The sequence below is a fragment of the Panulirus ornatus genome, chromosome 3 (genome assembly GCF_036320965.1).
Source record: "Panulirus ornatus isolate Po-2019 chromosome 3, ASM3632096v1, whole genome shotgun sequence".
NCBI classification, from domain to species: Eukaryota; Metazoa; Arthropoda; class Malacostraca; order Decapoda; family Palinuridae; genus Panulirus; species Panulirus ornatus.
In genome coordinates this window covers 171,653-194,798 of record NC_092226.1, presented here as the reverse complement: position 1 = coordinate 194,798, position 23,146 = coordinate 171,653, and the positions used below count along the sequence as shown (strand labels likewise).

The following is a 23,146-nucleotide window of genomic DNA, read 5'->3' as shown; positions in this document are numbered from 1 at the left end:
CTGCTTCTAGCAACTTACCTCCAACACCATATACTCTTAGAACCTTCCACAAAGAATCTCTGTCCACCCTATCATATGCCCTCTCCAGATCCATAAATGCTACATACAAATCCATCACTTTTTCTAAGTATTTCTCACATACATTCTTCAAAGCAAACACCTGATCCACACATCCTGTGCCACTTCTGAAACCACACTGCTCTTCCCCAATCTGATGCTCTGTACATGCCTTCATGCTCTCAATCAATATCTTCCTATATAATTTCCCAAGAATACTCAACAAACTTATGCCTCTGTAATTTGAGCACTTACCTTTATCCCCTTTGCCTTTGTACAATGGCACTATGCATGCATTCTGCCAATCCTCGGGCACTTTACCATGAACCACATATACAATGAATATCCTTACCAACCAATCAACAACACAGTCACCCCCTTTTTTTTATAAATTCCACAGCAATACCATCCAAACCCGCCGCCTTCCTGGCTTTCATCTTCCGCAAAGCTTTCACTACCTCTTCTCTGTTCACGAAACAATTCTCCCTGACCCTCTCGCTTCGCACACCAACCCAACCACAACACCCTATATCTGCCACTCTATCATCAAACACATTCAACACACCTTCAAAATATTCACTCCATCTCTTCTCACTTCATCACTACTTGGAATTCCCTCCACATTTGCCCCCTTCACTGATGTTCCCATTTGTTCTCTTGTCTTACGCACTTTATTTACCTCTTTCCAAAACATCTTTTTATTCTCCCTAAAATTTAGTGATACTATCTCACCCCAACCCCCATTTGCCCTCTTTTTCACCTCTTGCACCTTTCTCTCAACCCTCTGCTGCTTTCTTCTATACATCTCCCCGTCATTTGCACTACTTCCCTGCAAAAATCATGTAAACACATCTCTCTTCTCTTTCACTAACAATCTTACTTCTTCATCCCATCATTCACTACCCTTTCTAATCTGCCCACCTCCCATCTTTCTCATACCACATGCATCTTTTATGCAAACCGTCACTGCTTCCCTCAATACACCCCATTCCTCCCCCACTCCCCTTATGTCATTTGCTCTCATCTTTTGCCATTCTTCACCTAATCTCTCCTGGTATTTCCTCACACAAGTCTCCTTTCAAAGCTCATTTACTTTCACCATTCTCTTCTCTCCAGCATTCTTTCTTCTTTTCTGAAAACCTCTACAAATCTTCACCGTTGCCTCCACAAGATAGTGATCAGACATCCCTCCAGCTGCCCCTCTCAGCACATTAACATCCAAAAGTCTCTCTTTTACACGCCTATCAATAAACACATAATCCAAGAACGCTCTCTGGCCATCTATCTTACTCACATACGTATACTTATGTATATCTCTTTTTATACCAGGTATTCCCAATCACCAGTCCCTTTTCAACACAAATCCACAAGCTCTTCACCATTTTCATTTACAACACTGAACACCCCATGTACACCAATTATACCTTCAACTGCCACATTACTTACCTTTGCATTCAAATCACCCATCACAAAACCCAGTCTCATGCTTCAAAGCTGCTAACACACTTACTCAGTTGCTCCCAAAACACTTGCCTCTCATGATCTTTCTTTTCATGACCATGTGCATAGGCTCCAATAATCACCATCTCCCTCCATTCTTTTTCAGTTTTACCCATATCAATCTAGAGTTTACTTTCTTACACTCTATCTTATACTCCCACAACTCTTGCTTCAGGAGGAGTGCTTCTCCTTCCTTTGCTCTTGTCCTCTCACTAACCCCTGACTTTACTCCCAAAACATTCCCAAACCACTCTTCCCCTTTACCCTTGAGCTTCATTTCACTCAGAGCCAAAAGATCCAGGTTCCTTTCCTCAAACATACTACCTGTCTCTCCTCTCTTTGTTACATCCACCCACATATTAGACACCCCAATCTGAGCCTTTGAGGAGGATGAGCACTCCCCGCATGATTCCTTCTTCTGTTTCCCCTTTTAGAAAGTAAAATACAAGGAGGGGAGGGTTTCTGGGCCCCCGCTCCTGCCTCTTTAGTTGCCTTCTACAACACCCGGGGAATACATGGGTATTCTTTCTCTCCTATCCCTGGGGATAGGGGATAGGGGAAAACTATACATATAAGAGGAGGCCAGGGACAGGCAATGACCTTAAGATTGGGAACAGATACTAATCTACAGACTGGTCTCATTACCAAGTGTAGTGTATAAGGTTCTGGGAAAGATAAGTAGCAAGCAAGTACATGATTATCTACAGAGGAAATTTCCTAATTGAAAAACAGTATGGTTTTTGGGTTTTAGAGTTTTATAAGAGAGTGAGCTCAGTCCTGGACAAAAGGGAAGGCTGGGTGAACTTCTGTATCTGTACTGCCAAAAGCCATTTGGCATTGTGCCATATAGGAGGCTGATTTAGAAGTGGGATACTAAACAGGGTTAAGGGGGAAATTCCTTCATTGGATAGATTATCATCTCAGTGGAAGGGAACAAAGGACCCATGTCAGAGGAGCCTTTCGCAAATGGGTTGAGGTGACCAGTGAAGTGCAATTAGGTTTGGTTCTGGTACCATTAGTCTTTTCTGTATATTTATTTATTTATTTATTTTGCTTTGTCACTGTCTCCCACGTTAGCAAGGTAGCGCAAAGAAACAGACGAAAGAATGGCCCAACCCACTCACATACATATGTATATACATACACGTCTACACACGCAAATATACATACCTATACATCTCAATGTACACATATATATACACACACAGACATATACATATATACACATGTACATAATTCATACTGTCTGCCTTTATTTATTCCCTTCGCCACCTCGCCACACATGGAATAACAACCCCCTCCCCCCCTCATGTGTGCGAGGTAGCACTAGGAAAAGACAACAAAGGCCCCATTCATTCACACTCAGTCTCTAGCTGTCATGTAATAATGCACCGAAACCACAGCTCCCTTTCCACATCCAGGCCCCATAGAACTTTCCATGGTTTACCCCAGACACTTCACATGCCCTGGTTCAATCCATTGACAGCACGTCGACCCCGGTATACCACATCGTTCCAATTCACTCTGTTCCTTGCACGCCTTTCACCCTCCTGCATGTTCAGGCTCCGATCACTCAAAATCTTTTTCACTCCATCTTTCCACCTCCAATTTGGTCTCCCACTTCTCGTTCCCTCCACCTCTGACACATATATCCTCTTGGTCAATCTTTCCTCACTCATTCTCCCCATGTGACCAAACCATTTCAAAACACCCTCTTCTGCTCTCTCAACCACACTCTTTTTATTACCACACATCTCTCTTACCCTTTCATTACTTACTCGATCAAACAACCTCACACCACATATTGTCCTCAAACATCTCATTTCCAGCACATCCACCCTCCTGCACACAACTCTATCCATACCCCACGCTTCGCAACCATACAACATCGTTGGAACCACCCTATGATTCACTTCCGCTTCCATGGTTCCATCCACTGCCAGATCCACTCCCAGATATCTAAAACACTTTACTTCCTCCAGTTTTTCTCCATTCAAACTTACCTCCCAATTAACTTGACCCTCAACCCTACTGTACCTTGCTCTTATTCACATTCACTCTTAACTTTCTTCTTTCACACACTTTACCAAACTCAGTCACCAGCTTCTGCAGTTTCTCACATGAATCAGCCACCAGTGCTGTATCATCAGCGAACAACAACTGACTCACTTCCCATGCTCTCTTATCCACAACAGACTTCATACTTGCCCCTCTTTCCAAAACTCTTGCATTCACCTCCCTAACAACCCCATCCATAAACAAATTAAACAACCATGGAGGCATCACACACCCCTGCCGCAAAGCTACATTCACTGAGAACCAATCACTTTCCTCTCTTCCTACACGTACACATGCCTTACATCCTCGATAAAAACTTTTCACTGCTTCTAACAACTTGCCTCCCACACCATATATTCTTAATACCTTCCAAAGAGCATCTCTATCAACTCCATCATATGCCTTCTCCAGATCCATAAATGCTACATACAAATCCATTTGCTTTTCTAAGTATTTCTCACAAACATTCTTCAAAGCAAACACCTGATCCACACATCCTCTACCACTTCTGAAACCACACTGCTCTTCCCCAATCTGATGCTCTGTACATGATTTCACCCTATCAATCAATACCCTCTTGTATAATTTACCTGGAATACTCAACAAACTTATACCTCTGTAATTTGAGCACTCACTCTTATCCCCTTTGCCTTTGTACAATGGCACTATGCAAGCATTCTGCCAATCCTCAGGCATCTCACCATGAATTATACATACATTAAATAACCTTACCAACCAGTCAACAATACAGTTACCCCCTTTTTTAATAAATTCCACTGCAATACCATCCAAACCTGCTGCCTTGCCGGCTTTCATCTTCCGCAAAGCTTTTACTACCTCTTCTCTGTTTACCAAATCATTTTCCCTAACCCTCTCACTTTGCACACCACCTCAACCAAAACACCCTATATCTGCCACTCTATCATCAAACTCATTCAACAAACCTTCAAAATACTCACTCCATCTCCTTCTCACATCACCACTACTAGTTATCACCTCCCCATTAGCCCCCTTCACTGAAGGTCCCATTTGCTCCCTTGTCTTACACACTTTATTTACCTCCTTCCAAAACATCTTTTTATTCTCCCTAAAATTTAATGATACTCTCTCACCCCAACTCTCATTTGCCCTCTTTTTCACCTCTTGCACCTTTCCCTTGACCTCCTGCCTCTTTTATACATCTCCCACTCATTTGCATTTTTTCCCTACAAAAATCGTCCAAATGCCTCTCTCTTCTCTTTCACTAATACTCTTACTTCTTCATCCCACCACTCACTACCCTTTCTAATCAACCCACCTCCAACGCTTCTCATGCCACAAGCATCTTTTGCGCAAGCCATCACTGCTTCCCTAAATACATCCCATTCCTCCCCCACTCCCCTTACCTCCTTTGTCCTCACCTTTTTCCATTCTGTACTCAGTCTCTCCTTATCTTCCTCACACAAGTCTCCTTCCCAAGCTCACTTACTCTCACCACTCTCTTCACCCCAACATTCTCTCTTCTTTTCTGAAAACCCCTACAAATCTTCACCTTCGCCTCCACAAGATAATGATCAGACATCCCTCCAGATGCACCTCTCAGCACATTAACATCCAAAAGTCTCTCTTTCGTGCGCCTATCAAGTAACACATAATCCAATAACGCTCTCTGGCCATCTCTTCTACTTACATATGTATACTTATGTATATCTTCCTTTTTAAACCAGGTATTCCCAATCACTAGTCCTCTTTCAGCACATAAATCTACAAGCTCTTCACCATTTCCATTTATAACATTGAACACCCGATGTATACCAATTATTCCCTCAACTGCCACATTACTCACCTTTGCATTCAAATCACCTATCACTATAACCCTGTCTTGTGCATCAAAACCACTAACACACTCATTCAGCTGCTCCCAAAACACTTGCCTCTCATGATCTTTCTTCTCATGCCCAGGTGCATATGCACCAATAATCACCCATCTCTCTCCATCAACTTTCAGTTTTACCCATATCAATCTAGAATTTACTTTCTCACACTCTATCACATACTCCCACAACTCCTGTTCCAGTAGTGCTACTCCTTCCCTTGCTCTTGTCCTCTCACTAACCCCTGACTTTACTCCCAAGACATTCCCAAACCACTCTTCCCCTTTACCCTTGAGCTTCATTTCACTCAGAGCCAAAACATCCAGGTTCCTTTCCTCAACCATACTAACTATCTCTCCTTTTTTCTCATCTTGGTTACATCCACACACATTCAGACACCCCAATCTGAGCCTTCGAGGAGGATGAGCACTCCCTGCGTGACTCCTTCTTCTGTTTTCCCTTTTAGAAAGTTAAAATACAAGGAGGGGAGGGTTTCTGGCCCCCTGCTCCCGTCCTCTTTAGTTGCCTTCTACGACACGTGAAGAATGCGTAGGAAGTATTCTTTCTCCCCCATCTGTATATATCTCTGTTAATTACTCGCATGAAAGACTTGCCTGAAGGTATGAAATCCTACCTGAATATGTTTGCAGATGATGCAAAGGTTGTGAGGGAAGTGAAAAAGCAAGCAGGATTACATCAGCCTACAAGGAGACAGATATAAACTCCAAAGTTGGTCTAAAATGTAGTCGATTAAATTCAACCAGAGCAAATCTAAAGTAACGAGGACAGAACAAAGTGAAAGATGGCCTCAATATGATTATTGCCTTGCAGGAAATAAGCTTCAGGATTCAGTGTATGAGAAGAACTTGGGGTAAACATTGTCCTTAAAACTATTGCCAGAGTCCCATATTAGTTATTGAGAAAAACTGTCTGCTGGTAGATATCAGAATAGCTTTCAAGTACATGGATAAGGAAATATTTAGCAAGCTATACTTATCCTACATAAGGCCAAAACTAGAATATGCTTCTCAGGTTTGGGCACTGCACATAATGAGGCACAAAGAGCTCATGTAGAATGTCCAGACAAAGGTAACAAAGATGGCAGCAGCATTAAAAAAGCTGAACTACAGGGAAAGGCTGGAGGCTTTAAATTTTCCGGCCTCTGAAGACAGAAGAGTGAGGGGTGACCTATAGTTTTTAAAGAGATCGATGAAGTGGACAGTGGACTGTTATTTGAGAGACGTAGGGATAGAGCAACCAGAAGAAATAACATGAAATTAAGTAAAAAGCTTTGAAATAATGATGTAAATGAGTATTTTTGTGGTATAAGCAAAAGAAGGCCTCGATACAGTTATCATCTAACAGGATGTAAACTTCAGGATTCTGTATGTGAGAAGGACTGGGGAGTTGTCATCATCCCTAACCTGTTCCTCGAGTCCCATATCAAGAGAATAATCAAGATCACAAACTGGTGTCTGGCAAATATCAGAATAGCTTTCAAGTATATGGATAAGAAAATACTTAGTAAGCTATTCATATCTAACATAAGGCAAAACTGGACTTTGCTTCTCAGGTTTGGTCACCACACCTAAAGAAGCACTAAGAGCTATTAGAGAAGGTCCAGAGAAGGGCATCATAGATGGTACCGGAATTAAGAGAGCTGAGTTACTGGGAAAGGCTGGAAGCTTTAGATTTACCAACTTTGGAAGAGAGAAGAGTGAGGGGTGACTTTATTACAACCCTTAAATTTTGAAGAGATTGACAAGGTGGACATTGAACAGATCCTCCAAGAAAAGTATGGATAGAGCAACTAGAAGACATAACATGAAATTAGGACATTTATTAAAAAGGATGTAAAGAAATACTTTTATATTATATGAGTGGTAGATGAATGGAACAGAATGATTGAAGAATGCAGACGGCAAGCATAAATTTAAGTGAATGTATGATAATAGAGAATGTTCAAAAGACGGGGCTCCACAAGTGTAAAAAAAAAACAACAACAACAACCCCATTCAGTACAAATAGGTTGTCAAGTACAGAGACTGGTACTGGTACATAGAAGACCTTATTTATTGGACTGCATACTGATATTCAAAATTTTAAAGGATCTGCACTCTAGCATGCCTATTGTGCACAAGTAAGGGGAGGAAGTAAAGTGTGTAGGTGCCCTTGAATGACATCATTTGGATTTAAGGCTGGTTTTGCCAGTTCTTGGGATTTTAGTAAAAGTTGGAAGTTGGAAAGCCTCAGACTGAAGTCAAATGCTCAGATTGTTGCTAACCTCAATGTATCAAAATTTTTCAATTATAATTCACTTCAAGGTTATCCATACATTAACTTCAGTGAATTATTGACATGGGAAGAGTGAGCAAATGTGCCTTGGAATTTGTCTATAAAAGTGCAAGGAGAGTAAAGATAGATGGTACAATATTTGCAACCATAAGGCAACACAAACGGCTGAGTGTTCACATACTCCTTGGTACATGATAATGAGCAAGCAAAATTCTTTTTTCAGTCAGAGAGAACAAATTAAGAGCTTCAGAAATGTAATCAAATATGGAGAAACACTAGGATTAGACAGTTTTACTAGGTCCTCAACAAGAAGAAAACATGTGTAAGAGACAAAACAGGAAATTCCAGTAGTCATTAGTTGAGAGATGCTATTTGGGATAGTTAAGAAACAGGCTCAGAAGTTAACAGAAGCTTAAGGATCAAGCTAAAGATCACAAATGATATCAAGAGAGGAAAGAGGGACTTACTGAGTTCAGAAACATGGTCTTAGATTATAACAAAAATTCAGGTTAATGGAGGAGATTCCAGGGGTATATAATCAGAGGAAATAGATGAATTCATCCAAAACAAATAAGGTCTGATGGTATTTTTAAAATGTCTAAGAGAATGATCAGTTAGAGGAAAGGAATGAAAGATAATGGACTTGTTGGCAATGTTAGAGAGGAAGGTGCAAGTTAGGCAACTGATCAACAGACACAGAGCATAAAGAATGATGTAGTGGTACTCAAACAGGCAAAGAAGCACAAAAACAGGGTTGAATTCAGCTAGATATTCATTATATATGATAGATCAAAGGAAAAGAGGGAGAAAAGTAAAGAATTCAGACCGGGGGCAAGAAAAATGGTGGTGCCAAGTGAGGTAAGGGTACAGAGCAGCCCTGACACCATAAAAGAGAGGGTAAGAGTGTTAGGAGATGGTAATGTCAGACTAGGTAATTTTTTACAAATATTGATGGATTGTTAGTTAATGGGAAAGGGCTGGAATTCAAAGATCATGTTAGGTAAAGTGTACCTCATGTTGTTAAGGTTGTGGAAATAATAAAGCTTACTATCATGTACCAAGTGGGATAAATGATATTGAGAAAGGAAAGAGAAATAAAAGGAATAGAGGATTGGCCCTCTTAATAGAAGAAGATCTTAAGGTTCAAGAAATAGTGGAAGATGGCCCATTCAGACAATACATAATGGGATGAATAACTTTTGAGATGAGCACAGTGGTGATGTTGGGATATAATCCTCCAAAGAAATGTTATCTTTTGGAACAAGTATGCAGTCATGAGTGAATGAGGTGTTTAAAATGTTTAAAGAAATGCTAGTAAAGGTTGTAGAATCAGTAGTTGGATACAAGGTAGTGTGATACAGGAATAAAAAGGGCAGTGTATGGTGGGTAGAAGAGATTAGAAATGCTGTAGAAAAGAAAAAGGCATATGAAAGATTGCTCAATAGGAATGCACCAGTGGACGTTCAGCAAAGAAGAAGGGAAGAATACAAAATATGCAAGTGGAATTTTAAGAAGCTGATAGAGGAAAGTAAAGAAAGAGTAGATGAAGATTTTGGAAGAAAGTCAAGTGAAAAGTTTTGGGATAATATGAAACTATACTAGAAGGAAGTAAAAAAGGGAAAGAGGTGGATGTAAGAGTCAAAGTGTTGACGGGAGAAGTAAGGAAGGGAAATTGCTGAATCAAAAAGAAGAAGTGAAAGGAAGATGGAAAGAGTATTTTGAAGAACAGATGAATGTGGGAGAAGGAGAGGCAGCAGTTGTTACATGCATGGGTATGGAGAATGGAAGGAAGAGAATACAAGTGCAGGGGACAATAGCAAAGAGAGAGGTAAAAAGGGAAATATTGAGGCTGAAGGGAGAAAAGGCATTTGGAGTGGATGGGATTATGGCCCAAATGCTGAAGTATGGAGGAGAAAGTTTGAAAGAATGGATGTATCTTATATGTAATTTAGCATGGAAAGAGAAGGTTGTGCCTGAGGATTGGTTGAAAGCTATTATTGTTCCTTTATTCAAAGGAAAAGGTGTGAAGGATGTATGAAGCAATTACAGGAAAATAAGTCCGTTAAAGGAAAGTCCATTCATATGTATATATATGTATGTGTGTGTGTGTGTATATGTGCGTATGTATGTGTATGTGTGTGTATGTGTATATGTATATATATATGTATATTATCCCTGGGGATAGGGGTGAAAGAATACTTCCCACGTATTCCTCGCGTGTCGTAGAAAGCGACTAGAGGGGACGGGAGCGGGGGGCCAGAAATCCTCCCCTCCTTGTATTAACTTTCTAAAATGGGAAACAGAAGAAGGAGTCACGCGGGGAGTGCTCATCCTCCTCGAAGGCTCAGAGTGGGGTGCCTAAATGTGTGTGGATGTAACCAAGATGTGAAAAAAGGAGAGATAGGTAGTATGTTTGAGGAAAGGAACCTGGATGTTTTGGCTCTGAGTGAAACGAAGCTCAAGGGTAAAGGGGAAGAGTGGTTTGGGAATGTCTGGGGAGTAAAGTCAGGGGTTAGTGAGAGGACAAGAGCAAGGGAAGGAGTAGCAATACTCCTGAAACAGGAGTTGTGGGAGTATGTGATAGAGTGTGAGAAAGTAAATTCTCGATTAATATGGGTAAAACTGAAAGTTGATGGAGAGAGGTGGGTGATTATTGGTGCATATGCACCTGGGCATGAGAAGAAAGATCAAGAGAGGCAAGTGTTTTGGGAGCAGCTGAATGAGTGTGTTAGTGGTTTTGATGCACGAGACCGGGTTATAGTGATGGGTGATTTGAATGCAAAGGTGAGTAATGTGGCAGTTGAGGGAATAATTGGTATACATGGGGTGTTCAGTGTTGTAAATGGAAATGGTGAAGAGCTTGTAGATTTATGTGCTGAAAAAGGACTGATGATTGGGAATACCTGGTTTAAAAAGCGAGATATACATAAGTATACTTATGTAAGTAGGAGAGATGGCCAGAGAGCGTTATTGGATTACGTGTTAATTGACAGGCATGCGAAAGAGAGACTTTTGGATGTTAATGTGCTGAGAGGTGCAACTGGAGGGATGTCTGATCATTATCTTGTGGAGGCTAAGGTGAAGATCTGTATGGGTTTTCAGAAAAGAAGAGTGAATGTTGGGGTGAAGAGGGTGGTGAGAGTAAGTGAGCTTGAGAAGGAGACCTGTGTGAGGAAGTACCAGGAGAGACTGAGTACAGAATGGAAAAAGGTGAGAACAATGGAAGCAAGGGGAGTGGGGGAGGAATGGGATGTATTTAGGGAATCAGTGATGGATTGCGCAAAAGATGCTTGTGGCATGAGAAGAGTGGGAGGTGGGTTGATTAGAAAGGGTGGTGAGTGGTGGGATGAAGAAGTAAGAGTATTAGTGAAAGAGAAGAGAGAGGCATTTGGACGATTTTTGCAGGGAAAAAATGCAATTGAGTGGGAGATGTATAAAAGAAAGAGACAGGAGGTCAAGAGAAAGGTGCAAGAGGTGAAAAAAAGGGCAAATGAGAGTTGGGGTGAGAGAGTATCATTAAATTTTAGGGAGAATAAAAAGATGTTCTGGAAGGAGGTAAATAAAGTGCGTAAGACAAGGGAGCAAATGGGAACTTCAGTGAAGGGCGCAAATGGGGAGGTGATAACAAGTAGTGGTGATGTGAGAAGGAGATGGAGTGAGTATTTTGAAGGTTTGTTGAATGTGTTTGATGATAGAGTGGCAGATATAGGGTGTTTTGGTCGAGGTGGTGTGCAAAGTGAGAGGGTTAGGGAAAATGATTTGGTAAACAGAGGAGAGGTAGTGAAAGCTTTGCGGAAGATGAAAGCCGGCAAGGCAGCAGGTTTGGATGGTATTGCAGTGGAATTTATTAAAAAAGGGGGTGACTGTATTGTTGACTGGTTGGTAAGGTTATTTAATGTATGTATGACTCATGGTGAGGTGCCTGAGGATTGGTGGAATGCGTGCATAGTGCCATTGTACAAAGGCAAAGGGGATAAGAGTGAGTGCTCAAATTACAGAGGTATAAGTTTGTTGAGTATTCCTGGTAAATTATATGGGAGGGTATTGATTGAGAGGGTGAAGGCATGTACAGAGCATCAGATTGGGGAAGAGCAGTGTGGTTTCAGAAGTGGTAGAGGATGTGTGGATCAGGTGTTTGCTTTGAAGAATGTATGTGAGAAATACTTAGAAAAGCAAATGGATTTGTATGTAGCATTTATGGATCTGGAGAAGGCATATGATAGAGTTGATAGAGATGCTCTGTGGAAGGTATTAAGAATATATGGTGTGGGAGGAAAGTTGTTAGAAGCAGTGAAAAGTTTTTATCGAGGATGTAAGGCATGTGTACGTGTAGGAAGAGAGGAAAGTGATTGGTTCTCAGTGAATGTAGGTTTGCGGCAGGGGTGTGTGATGTCTCCATGGTTGTTTAATTTGTTTATGGATGGGGTTGTTAGGGAGGTAAATGCAAGAGTTTTGGAAAGAGGGGCAAGTATGAAGTCTGTTGGGGATGAGAGAGCTTGGGAAGTGAGTCAGTTGTTGTTCGCTGATGATACAGCGCTGGTGGCTGATTCATGTGAGAAACTGCAGAAGCTGGTGACTGAGTTTGGTAAAGTGTGTGGAAGAAGAAAGTTAAGAGTAAATGTGAATAAGAGCAAGGTTATTAGGTACAGTAGGGTTGAGGGTCAAGTCAATTGGGAGGTGAGTTTGAATGGAGAAAAACTGGAGGAAGTGAAGTGTTTTAGATATCTGGGAGTGGATCTGGCAGCGGATGGAACCATGGAAGCGGAAGTGGATCATAGGGTGGGGGAGGGGGCGAAAATTCTGGGGGCCTTGAAGAATGTGTGGAAGTCGAGAACATTATCTCGGAAAGCAAAAATGGGTATGTTTGAAGGAATAGTGGTTCCAACAATGTTGTATGGTTGCGAGGCGTGGGCTATGGATAGAGTTGTGCGCAGGAGGATGGATGTGCTGGAAATGAGATGTTTGAGGACAATGTGTGGTGTGAGGTGGTTTGATCGAGTGAGTAACGTAAGGGTAAGAGAGATGTGTGGAAATAAAAAGAGCGTGGTTGAGAGAGCAGAAGAGGGTGTTTTGAAGTGGTTTGGGCACATGGAGAGAATGAGTGAGGAAAGATTGACCAAGAGGATATATGTGTCGGAGGTGGAGGGAACGAGGAGAAGAGGGAGACCAAATTGGAGGTGGAAAGATGGAGTGAAAAAGATTTTGTGTGATCGGGGCCTGAACATGCAGGAGGGTGAAAGGAGGGCAAGGAATAGAGTGAATTGGAGCGATGTGGTATACCGGGGTTGACGTGCTGTCAGTGGATTGAATCAAGGCATGTGAAGCGTCTGGGGTAAACCATGGAAAGCTGTGTAGGTATGAATATTTGCGTGTGTGGACGTATGTATATACATGTGTATGGGGGGGGGTTGGGCCATTTCTTTCGTCTGTTTCCTTGCGCTACCTCGCAAACGCGGGAGACAGCGACAAAGTATAAAAAAAAAAAAAAAAAAAAGTCCGTTAAGTTTACCAGGAAAAGTGTATGCAAGAATGCTAATTGACAGTGATGGAAGTGACTGAATGCAGAATAAGTGAAGAGCACGGGGGTATTAGGAAAGGTAGGGGATGTGTGGATCAGATTTTTGTCATAAAGGTGACCATGGAAAAGTATCTAGGAGAAGGTAAGAAGTTGTATGCAGCTTTTATGGATCTGAAGAAAGTGAATGATAGAGTCGAGTGGAATGCTTCATGGGATGTGTTGAGGATACATGGTATAGGGGGAGAACTGTTGGATGGTGTAAAAGCCTTCTATAGAGGAGCAAATGAGTGTGTAAGAGTGGATGGAGAGCTGAGCAAAAGTTTTGGGATACATGTAGGTGTGAGGCAGGGCTGTGTGATGTCACTGTGGCTTTTTGATATTATTTATTTATTTGTTTATCATACTTTGTCGCTCTCTCCCGTGTTAGTGAGGTAGCGCAAGGAAACAGATGAAAGAATGGCCCAACCCACCCACGTACACATGTATATACATACATGTCCACACATGCACATATACATACCTATGCATTTCAACATATACATATATATATTCATACATAGACATATATAAACATGTACATAATTCATCGTTCCAGTTCACTCTATTCCTTGCACGCCTTTCACCCTCCTGCATGTTCAGGCTGCGATCACTCAAAATCTTTTTCACTCCATCTTTCCACCTCCAATTTGGTCTCCTACTTCTCCTCGTTCCCTCCACCTCTGACACATATATCCTCTTTGTCAGTCTTTCCTCACTCATTCTCTCCATGTGACCAAACCATTTCAAAGCACCCTCTTCTGCTCTCTCAACCATACTCTTTATTACCACACATCTCTCTTACCCTTTCATTACTCACTCGATCAAACCACCTCACACCACATATTGTCCTCAAACATCTCATTTCCAACACATCCACCCTCCTCACACAACTCTATCTATAGCCCATGCCTCGCAACCATATAACATTGTTGGAACCACTATTCCTTCAAACATACCCATTTTTGCTTTCCGAGGTAATGTTGTCGTCTTCCACACATTTGTCAATGCTCCCAGACCTTTCGCCCCCTCCCCCACCCTGTGACTCACTTCTGCTTCCATGGTTCCATCCACTGCCAAATCTACTCCCAGACATCTAAAACACTTCACTTCCTCCAGTTTTTCTCCATTCAACCTTACCTTCTAATTGACTTGTCCCTCAACCCTACTGTACCTAATAACCTTGCTCTTATTCACATTTACTCTCAGCTTTCTTCTTTCACACACTTTACCAAACTCAGTCACCAGCTTCTGCAGTTTCTCACCTGAATCAGCCACCAGTACTGTATCATCAGTGAGCAACAATAATTGACTCACTTCCCAAGCTCTCTCATCCACAACAGATTGGCATACTTGCCCATCTCTCCAAAACTCTTGCATTCACCTCCTTAACAACCCCATCCATAAACAAATTAAACAACCATGGAGACATCATACACCCCTGCCGCAAACCGACATTCACTGAGAACCAATCACTTTCCTCTCTTCTTACTTGTACACATGCCGTACATCCTTGATAAAAACTTTTCACTGCTTCTGTCAACTTACCTCCTACACCATATATTCTTAATACCTTCCAAAGAGCATCTCTATCAACTCTGTCATATGTTTTCTCGAGATCCATTAATTCTACATAGAAATCCATTTGCTTTTCTATGTATTTCTCACATACATTCTTCAAAGCAAACACCTGATCCACACATCCTCTACCACTTCTAAAACCACACTGCTCTTCCCCAATCTGATGTTCTGTACATGCCTTGACCCTCTCAATTCATACCCTCCCACATAATATCCCAGGAATACTCAACAAACTTATACCTCTGTAATTTGAGCACTCACCTTTATCTCCTTTGCCTTTTGTACAATGGCACTATGCAAGGATTTTGCCAATTCACAGGCACCTCACCATGAGTCATACATATATTAAATATCCTTACCAACCAGTCAACAACACAGTCACCCCCTTTTTTTTAATAAATTCCACAGCAATATACAATATTTATTTATTCTATTGTACTTTGTCGCTGTCTCCTGTGTTTGCGAGGTAGCTCAAGGAAACAGATGAAAGAATGACCCAACCCACCCACATACACATGTATATACATACACGACCACACACGCACATATACATACCAATACATCTCTAGGTATACATATATATATACATACAGACATCTACATATATACACATGTACATAATTCATATGTATATACATGTGTATGTTGGTGGGTTGGGCCATTCTTTCATGTTTCCTTGTGCTACCTTGCTAACACAGGAGACAGCGTCAAAGTATAATAAATAAATAAATTTTGCAAATCTCTTTGCTCATTTAAGTTACAAGCTACTGTAATATTTGACAGTTTTTGATATTATGATTCCAAGGTGTAAAGTAGGTTTTCATTTAATGTGCAGTAAAACATCTAGAAAATAAAATGATCTTAAAAAATCTGAAGATCATTAAACATCTGATCAGATTCTAAACCTGTAATTTTCGTAATGTAAAACATTAAAGCCAATGGAATTTTAGGGAATTACTGGTGACAAGAAATGCTTTTTTGAGGAAATAATGCTTAAAGAACTCAGAACTAAATCTTAGAGTTAGATTTGTAATATTTTCCTATATTTTTCTACTTGTTGTTGGCAAACAATGCAAAATGAAATTCTTAATTCTTATATAGTATATACAAGTGAGGCAGTTAATGATAGGGATAAGTGGAGACTATTTTGCCATGGCCATCCCATGGGAGTTCCCAGAGGGGATGGGCATCAGAGATATAGATAGATGGAACTGTTGCCACAAATTAATATTTATTTATTTTTATTATACTTTGTTGCTGTCTCCCATGTTAGCAAGGTAGCGCAAGGAAACAGATGAGAGAATGGCCCAACCCACCCACATACACATGTATATACATACACGTCCACACACAGCACATATACATACCTATACATCTCAACGTATACGTATATATATGCACACACAGACATATCCATATATTTTTTTTTTTTTTCTTTTTTGCTTTGTCGCTGTCTCCCGCGTTTGCGAGGTAGCGCAAGGAAACAGACGAAAGAAATGGCCCAACCCACCCCCATACACATGCCTTGATTCAAACCACTGACAGCACGTCAACCCCAGTATACCACATCGCTCCAATTCACTCTATTCTTTGCCCTCCTTTCACCCTCCTGCATGTTCAGGCCCCGATCACACAATATCTTTTTCACTCCATCTTTCCACCTCCAATTTGGTCTCCCTCTTCTCCTCGTTCCCTCCACCTCTGACACATATATCCTCTTGGTCAATCTTTCCTCACTCATTCTCTCCATGTGAACAAACCATTTCAAAACACCCTCTTCTGCTCTCTCAACCACACTCTTTTTATTTCCACACATCTCTCTTACCCTTACGTTACTTACTCGATCAAACCACCTCACACCACACATTGTCCTCAAACATCTCATTTCCAGCACATCCATCCTCCTGCGCACAACTCTATCCATAGTCCACGCCTCGCAACCATACAACATTGTTGGAACCACTATTCCTTCAAACATACCCATTTTTGCTTTCCGAGATAATGTTCTCGACTTCCACACATTCTTCAAGGCTCCCAGAATTTTCGCCCCCTCCCCCACCCTATGATTCACTTCCGCTTCCATGGTTCCATCCGCTGCCAGATCCACTCCCAGATATCTAAAACACTTCACTTCCTCCAGTTTTTCTCCATTCAAACTCACCTCCCAATTGAATTGACCCTCAACCCTACTGTACCTAATAACCTTGCTCTTATTCACATTTACTCTTAACTTTCTTCTTTCACACACTTTACCAAACTCAGTCACCAGCTTCTGCAGTTTCTCCCATGAATCAGCCACCAGCGCTGTATCATCAGCGAACAACAACTGACTCACTTCCCAAGCTCTCTCATCCCCAACAGACTTCATACTTGCCCCTCTTTCCAAAACTCTTGCATTCACCTCCCTAACAACCCCATCCATAAACAAATTAAACAACCATGGAGACATCACACACCCCTGCCGCAAACCTATATTCACTGAGAACCAATCACTTTCCTCTCTTCCTACACGTACACATGCCTTACATCCTCGATAAAAACTTTTCACTGCTTCTAACAACTTGCCTCCCACACCATATATTCTTAATACCTTCCACAGAACATCTCTATCAACTCTATCATATGCCTTCTCCAGATCCATAAATGCTACATACAAATCCATTTGCTTTTCTAAGTATTTCTCACATACATTCTTCAAAGCAAACACTTGATCCACACATCCTCTACCACTTCTGAAACCACATTGCTCTTCCCCAATCTGATGCTCTGTACATGCCTTCACCCTCTCAATCAATACCCTCCCATATAATTTGCCAGGAATACTCAACAAACTTACAAACTTACACCTCTGTAATTTGAGCACTCACTCTTATCCCCTTTGCCTTTGTACAATGGCACTATGCACGCATTCTGCCAATACTCAGGCACCTCACCATGAGTCATACATACATTAAATAACCTTACCAACCAGTCAACAATACAGTCACCCCCTTTTTTAATAAATTCCACTACAATACCATCCAAACCTGCTGCCTTGCCGGCTTTCATCTTCCGCAAAGCTTTTACTACCTCTTCTCTGTTTACCAACTCATTTTCCCTAACCCTCGCACTTTGCACACCACCTCGACCAAAACACCCTATATCTGCCACTCTATCATCAAACACATTCAACAAACCTTCAAAATACTCACTCCATCTCCTTCTCACATCACCACTACTTGTTATCACCTCCCCATTTGCGCCCTTCACTGAAGTTCCCATTTGCTCCCTTGTCTTACGCACTTTATTTACCTCCTTCCAGAACATCTTTTTATTCTCCCTAAAATTTAATGATACTCTCTCACCCCAACTCTCATTTGCCCTTTTTTTCACCTCTTGCACCTTTCTCTTGACCTCCTGTCTCTTTCTTTTATACGTCTCCCACTCAATTTAATTTTTTCCCTGCAAAAATCGTCCAAATGCCTCTCTCTTCTCTTTCACTAGTACTCTTACTTCTTCATCCCATCACTCACTACCCTTTCTAATCAACCCACCTCCCACTCTTCTCATGCCACAAGCATCTTTTGCGCAATCCATCACTGATTCCCTAAATACATCCCATTCCTCCCCCACTCCCCTTACTTCCATTGTTCTCACCTTTTTCCATTCTGTACTCAGTCTCTCCTGGTACTTCCTCACACAAGTCTCCTTCCCAAGCTCACTTACTCTCACCACCCTCTTCACCCCAACATTCACTCTTCTTTTCTGAAAACCCATACAAATTTTCACCTTAGCCTCCACAAGATAATGATCAGACATCCCTCCAGTTGCACCTCTCAGCACATTAACATCTAAAAGTCTCTCTTTCGCGCGCCTGTCAACACGTAATCCAATAATGCTCTCTGGCCATCTCTCCTACTTACATAAGTATACTTATGTATATCTCGCTTTTTAAACCAGGTATTCCCAATCATCAGTCCTTTTTCAGCACATAAATCTACAAGCTCTTCACCATTTCCATTTACAACACTGAACACCCCATGTATACCAATTATTCCCTCAACTGCCACATTACTCACCTTTGCATTCAAATCACCCAACACTATAACCCAGTCTCGTGCATCAAAACCACTAACACACTCATTCAGCTGCTCCCAAAACACTTGCCTCTCATGATCATTCCTCTCATGCCCAGGTGCATATGCACCAATAATCACCCATCTCTCTCCATCAACTTTCAGTTTTACCCATATTAATCGAGAATTTACTTTCTTACATACTATCACATACTTCCACAACTCCTGTTCCAGGAGTACTGCTACTCCTTCCCTTGCTCTTGTCCTCTCACTAACCCCTGACTTTACTCCCAAGACATTCCCAAACCACTCTTCCCCTTTACCCTTGAGCTTCGTTTCACTCAGAGCCAAAACATCCAGGTTCCTTTCCTCAAACATACTACCTATCTCTCCTTTTTTCACATCTTGGTTACATCCACACACATTTAGGCACCCCAATCTGAGCCTTCGAGGAGGATGAGCACTCCCCGCGTGACTCCTTCTCCTGTTTCCCATTTTAGAAAGTTAAAAAAATACAAGGAGGGGAGGATTTCTGGCCCCCCGCTCCCGTCCCCTCTAGTCGCTTTCTACGACACGCGAGGAATGCGTGGGAAGTATTCTTTCACCCCTATCCCCAGGGATAATATACATATATATATACACATACACACACACACACACATGCACATATACACACACACACACATACATATATATACATGTGAAAAATGTAAGAAACAATTTAGAAAACTGAAACTTTTAGCTTGAAATGAAATGAAAAAATGAATACATATATACACGTACATAATTCATACTGTCTGCCCTTATTCATTCTCGCCGCCACCCTGCCACACATGAAATGAAAACCCCCTCCCCACTGCATGTGTGTGAGGTAGCGCTAGGAAAAGACAACAAAGGCCACATTCGTTCACTCAGTCTCTAGCAGTCATGTATAATGCACCGAAACCACAGCTCCCTTTCCACATCCAGGCCCCACAAACCTTTCCATGGTTTACCCCAGACGCTTCACATACCCAGGTTCAATCCATTGACAGCACATCGACCCCGGTATACCACATTGTTCCAATTCACTCTATTTCTTGCACGCCTTTCATCCTCCTGCATGTTCAGGCCCAAATCATTCAAAATTTTTTTCACTCCATCTTTCCACCTCCAATTTGGTCTCCCACTTCTCGTTCCCTCCACCTCTGACACATATATCCTCTTTGTCAGTCCTTCCTCACTCATCCTTTCCATGTGACCAAACCATTTCAATACACCCTCTTCTGCTCTCTCAACCACACTCTTTTTATTATCACACATCTCTCTTACCCTTTCATTACTTACTCGATCAAACCACCTCACACCACATATTGTCCTCAAACATCTCATTTCCAGCACATCCACCCTCCTCCACGCAACTCCATCTATAGCCTACGCCTTGCAACCATATAACATTGTTAGAACCACTATTCCTTCAAACATACCCATTTTTGCTTTCCAAGAGAACGTTCTCGACTTCCACAAAGTTTTCAATGCTCCCAGAACTTTCACCCCCTCCCCCACCCTGTGACTCACTTCCGCTTCCATGGTTCCATCTGCTGCCAAATCCACTCCAAGGTATCTAAACACTTCACTTCCTCCAGTTTTTCTCCATTCAAACTTACCTCCCAATTGACTTGTCCCTCAACCCTTCTGTACCTAATAACCTTGCTCTTATTCACATTTACTCTCAGCTTTCTTCTTTCACACACTTTACCAAACTCAGTTCACCAGCTTCTGCAGTTTCTCACCCGAATCAGCCACCAGCGCTGTATCATCAGCAAACAACAACTGACCCACTTCCCAAGCTCTCTCATCCACAACAGACAGTATGAATTATGTACAAGTGTATATATGTATATGTCTGTGTGTGTATATATATGTATACGTTGAGATGTGGAGGCATGTGTATGTGCGTGTGTGGACGTGTATGTATATACATGTGTACGTGGGTGGGTTGGGCCATTCTTTCTTCTGTTTCCTTGTGCTATCTCACTAACGCGGGAGACAGCGACAAAGTATAATAAATAAATAAAATAAACAAGCACAGAGCCCATTGCTTGTGGTGGACACTTTTATTCTCATAATTGCAGTGATGTGCCTTTTTTCACTGAGAGAATGTATCCTTTAAACCTGTATTAAATGTTGCCCACACTCCTTTCCTCCAGCTTCTTATCTGACTTCTCTTTTCTTGCAGGTGAACACTTTCCTGCATTTTCATGGACACCATAACCTCAACTATCTACAGTCATGCCAAGAATATGGACTTTGCAGCTAATATGCAGTGTAATTCATTTCACCTCTGCTTAATACTGTTGCATAAATACTAGTACGAAAGGAATTTAATGGTTATTGAAAATTACTTTTGAAATATATTTTTATTTACTGGGTATGACTTTACTGTCAACTAAGTCTCAGAGTAGATTTGTAATGTTATCCAACTGTTTTTCTTGATAATGCTGGCAAACACTACCAAATGAATTTTTTTTATTCTTATATATACTGCTTATATATCTCATGTTTGGAGAGAAAATTTTGGATAAAATCCTTTATCCATGATGTTATACCAAAAGTAAAAGAATTTCATAACTCTTTCTGAATAGACTTCTTATTTTCCTTATCTAAGATTATGTTTCTAAAGGCCTATGTTAACGGGCAAACCCGCCGATCAGGCCCGCTTGTGTAGATAGGCCTTAAGATGCTGGAAACAGTACACTGAACTGTAAATGTGCCAATAATTTCTCAATTTATGGACAATTTATTGCTATGTTAAGTTGTCTTATTGAATATATGAAGTAAATAAACTAAGGGGAACGAAAACTAACTCTCATTATTGTCATATATAATCATAAGCATTTTGTGTGAGAAAATGAAGTATAAGTACCACTTGAATCAAAAAATCTAATTATATATATACAGGTACCAGCTTTTTGCAGATATTGCACTAATGATTTCAGAAATAAGTAGGATGACTGAGGTCATAGCATACTTTGTACCATCTTTGGTAAGCACTGCATGGGTTAATACTCTTTACAAATTTTTTTTTTTTTTTGCTTTGTCGCTGTCTCCCGCGTTTGCGAGGTAGCGCAAGGAAAGAGACGAAAGAAATGGTCCAACCCACCCCCATACACATGTATATACATATGTCCACACACGCAAATATACATACCTACACAGCCTTCCATGGTTTACCCCAGACGCTTCACATGCCCTGATTCAATCCACTGACAGCACGTCAACCCCGGTATACCACATCGCTCCAATTCACTCTATTCCTTGCCCTCCTTTCACCCTCCTGCGTGTTCAGGCCCCGATCACACAAAATCTTTTTCACTCCATCTTTCCACCTCCAATTTGGTCTCCCTCTTCTCCTCGTTCCCTCCACCTCCGACACATATATCCTCTTGGTCAATCTTTCCTCACTCATTCTCTCCATGTGCTCAAACCATTTCAAAACACCCTCTTCTGCTCTCTCAACCACGCTCTTTTTATTTCCACACATCTCTCTTACCCTTATGTTACTTACTCGATCAAACCACCTCACACAACACATTGTCCTCAAACATCTCATTTCCAGCACATCCATCCTCCTGCGCACAGCTCTATCCATAGCCCACGCCTCGCAACCATACAACATTATTGGAACCACTATTCCTTCAAACATACCCATTTTTGCTTTCCAAGATAATGTTCTTGACTTCCACACATTCTTCAAGGCTCCCAGAATTTTCACCTCCTCCCCCACCCTATGATCCACTTCCGCTTCCATGGTTCCATCCGCTGCCAGATCCACTCCCAGATATCTAAAACACTTCACTTCCTCCAGTTTTTCTCCATTCAAACTCGTCTCCCAATTGAATTGACCCTCAACCCTACTGTACCTAATAACCTTGCTCTTATTCACATTTACTCTTAACTTTCTTCTTTCACACACTTTACCAAACTCAGTCACCAGCTTCTGCAGTTTCTCACATGAATCAGCCACCAGCGCTGTATCATCAGCGAACAACAACTGACTCACTTCCCAAGCTCTCTCATCCCCAACAGACTTCATACTTGCCCCTCTTTCCAAAACTCTTGCATTCACCTCCCTAACAACCCCATCCATAAACAAATTAAACAACCATGGAGACATCACACACCCCTGCCGCAAACCTACATTCACTGAGAAC

At 41.4% G+C, this 23,146-nt stretch overlaps 1 protein-coding gene across 3 annotated transcripts in view; it reads left to right on the top strand.

Annotated features, from left to right (window-relative positions):
* Positions 1 to 21,574, top strand: part of sgl (UDP-glucose 6-dehydrogenase sgl) — a 198,867-nt gene extending 177,293 nt beyond the window's left edge. For 2 of the 3 annotated variants that reach the window (XM_071682646.1, XM_071682617.1), the window contains one exon: positions 21,172 to 21,356. In XM_071682646.1, coding sequence (XP_071538747.1) covers positions 21,172 to 21,206 — 35 coding nt within the window. In that variant the 3' untranslated portion in view covers positions 21,207 to 21,356. Of the gene's footprint in view, positions 1 to 21,171 lie in introns of all 3 variants that reach the window. The other variant, XM_071682636.1, reaches the window with a different exon arrangement.
* Positions 21,575 to 23,146: the final 1,572 nt, after the last annotated feature.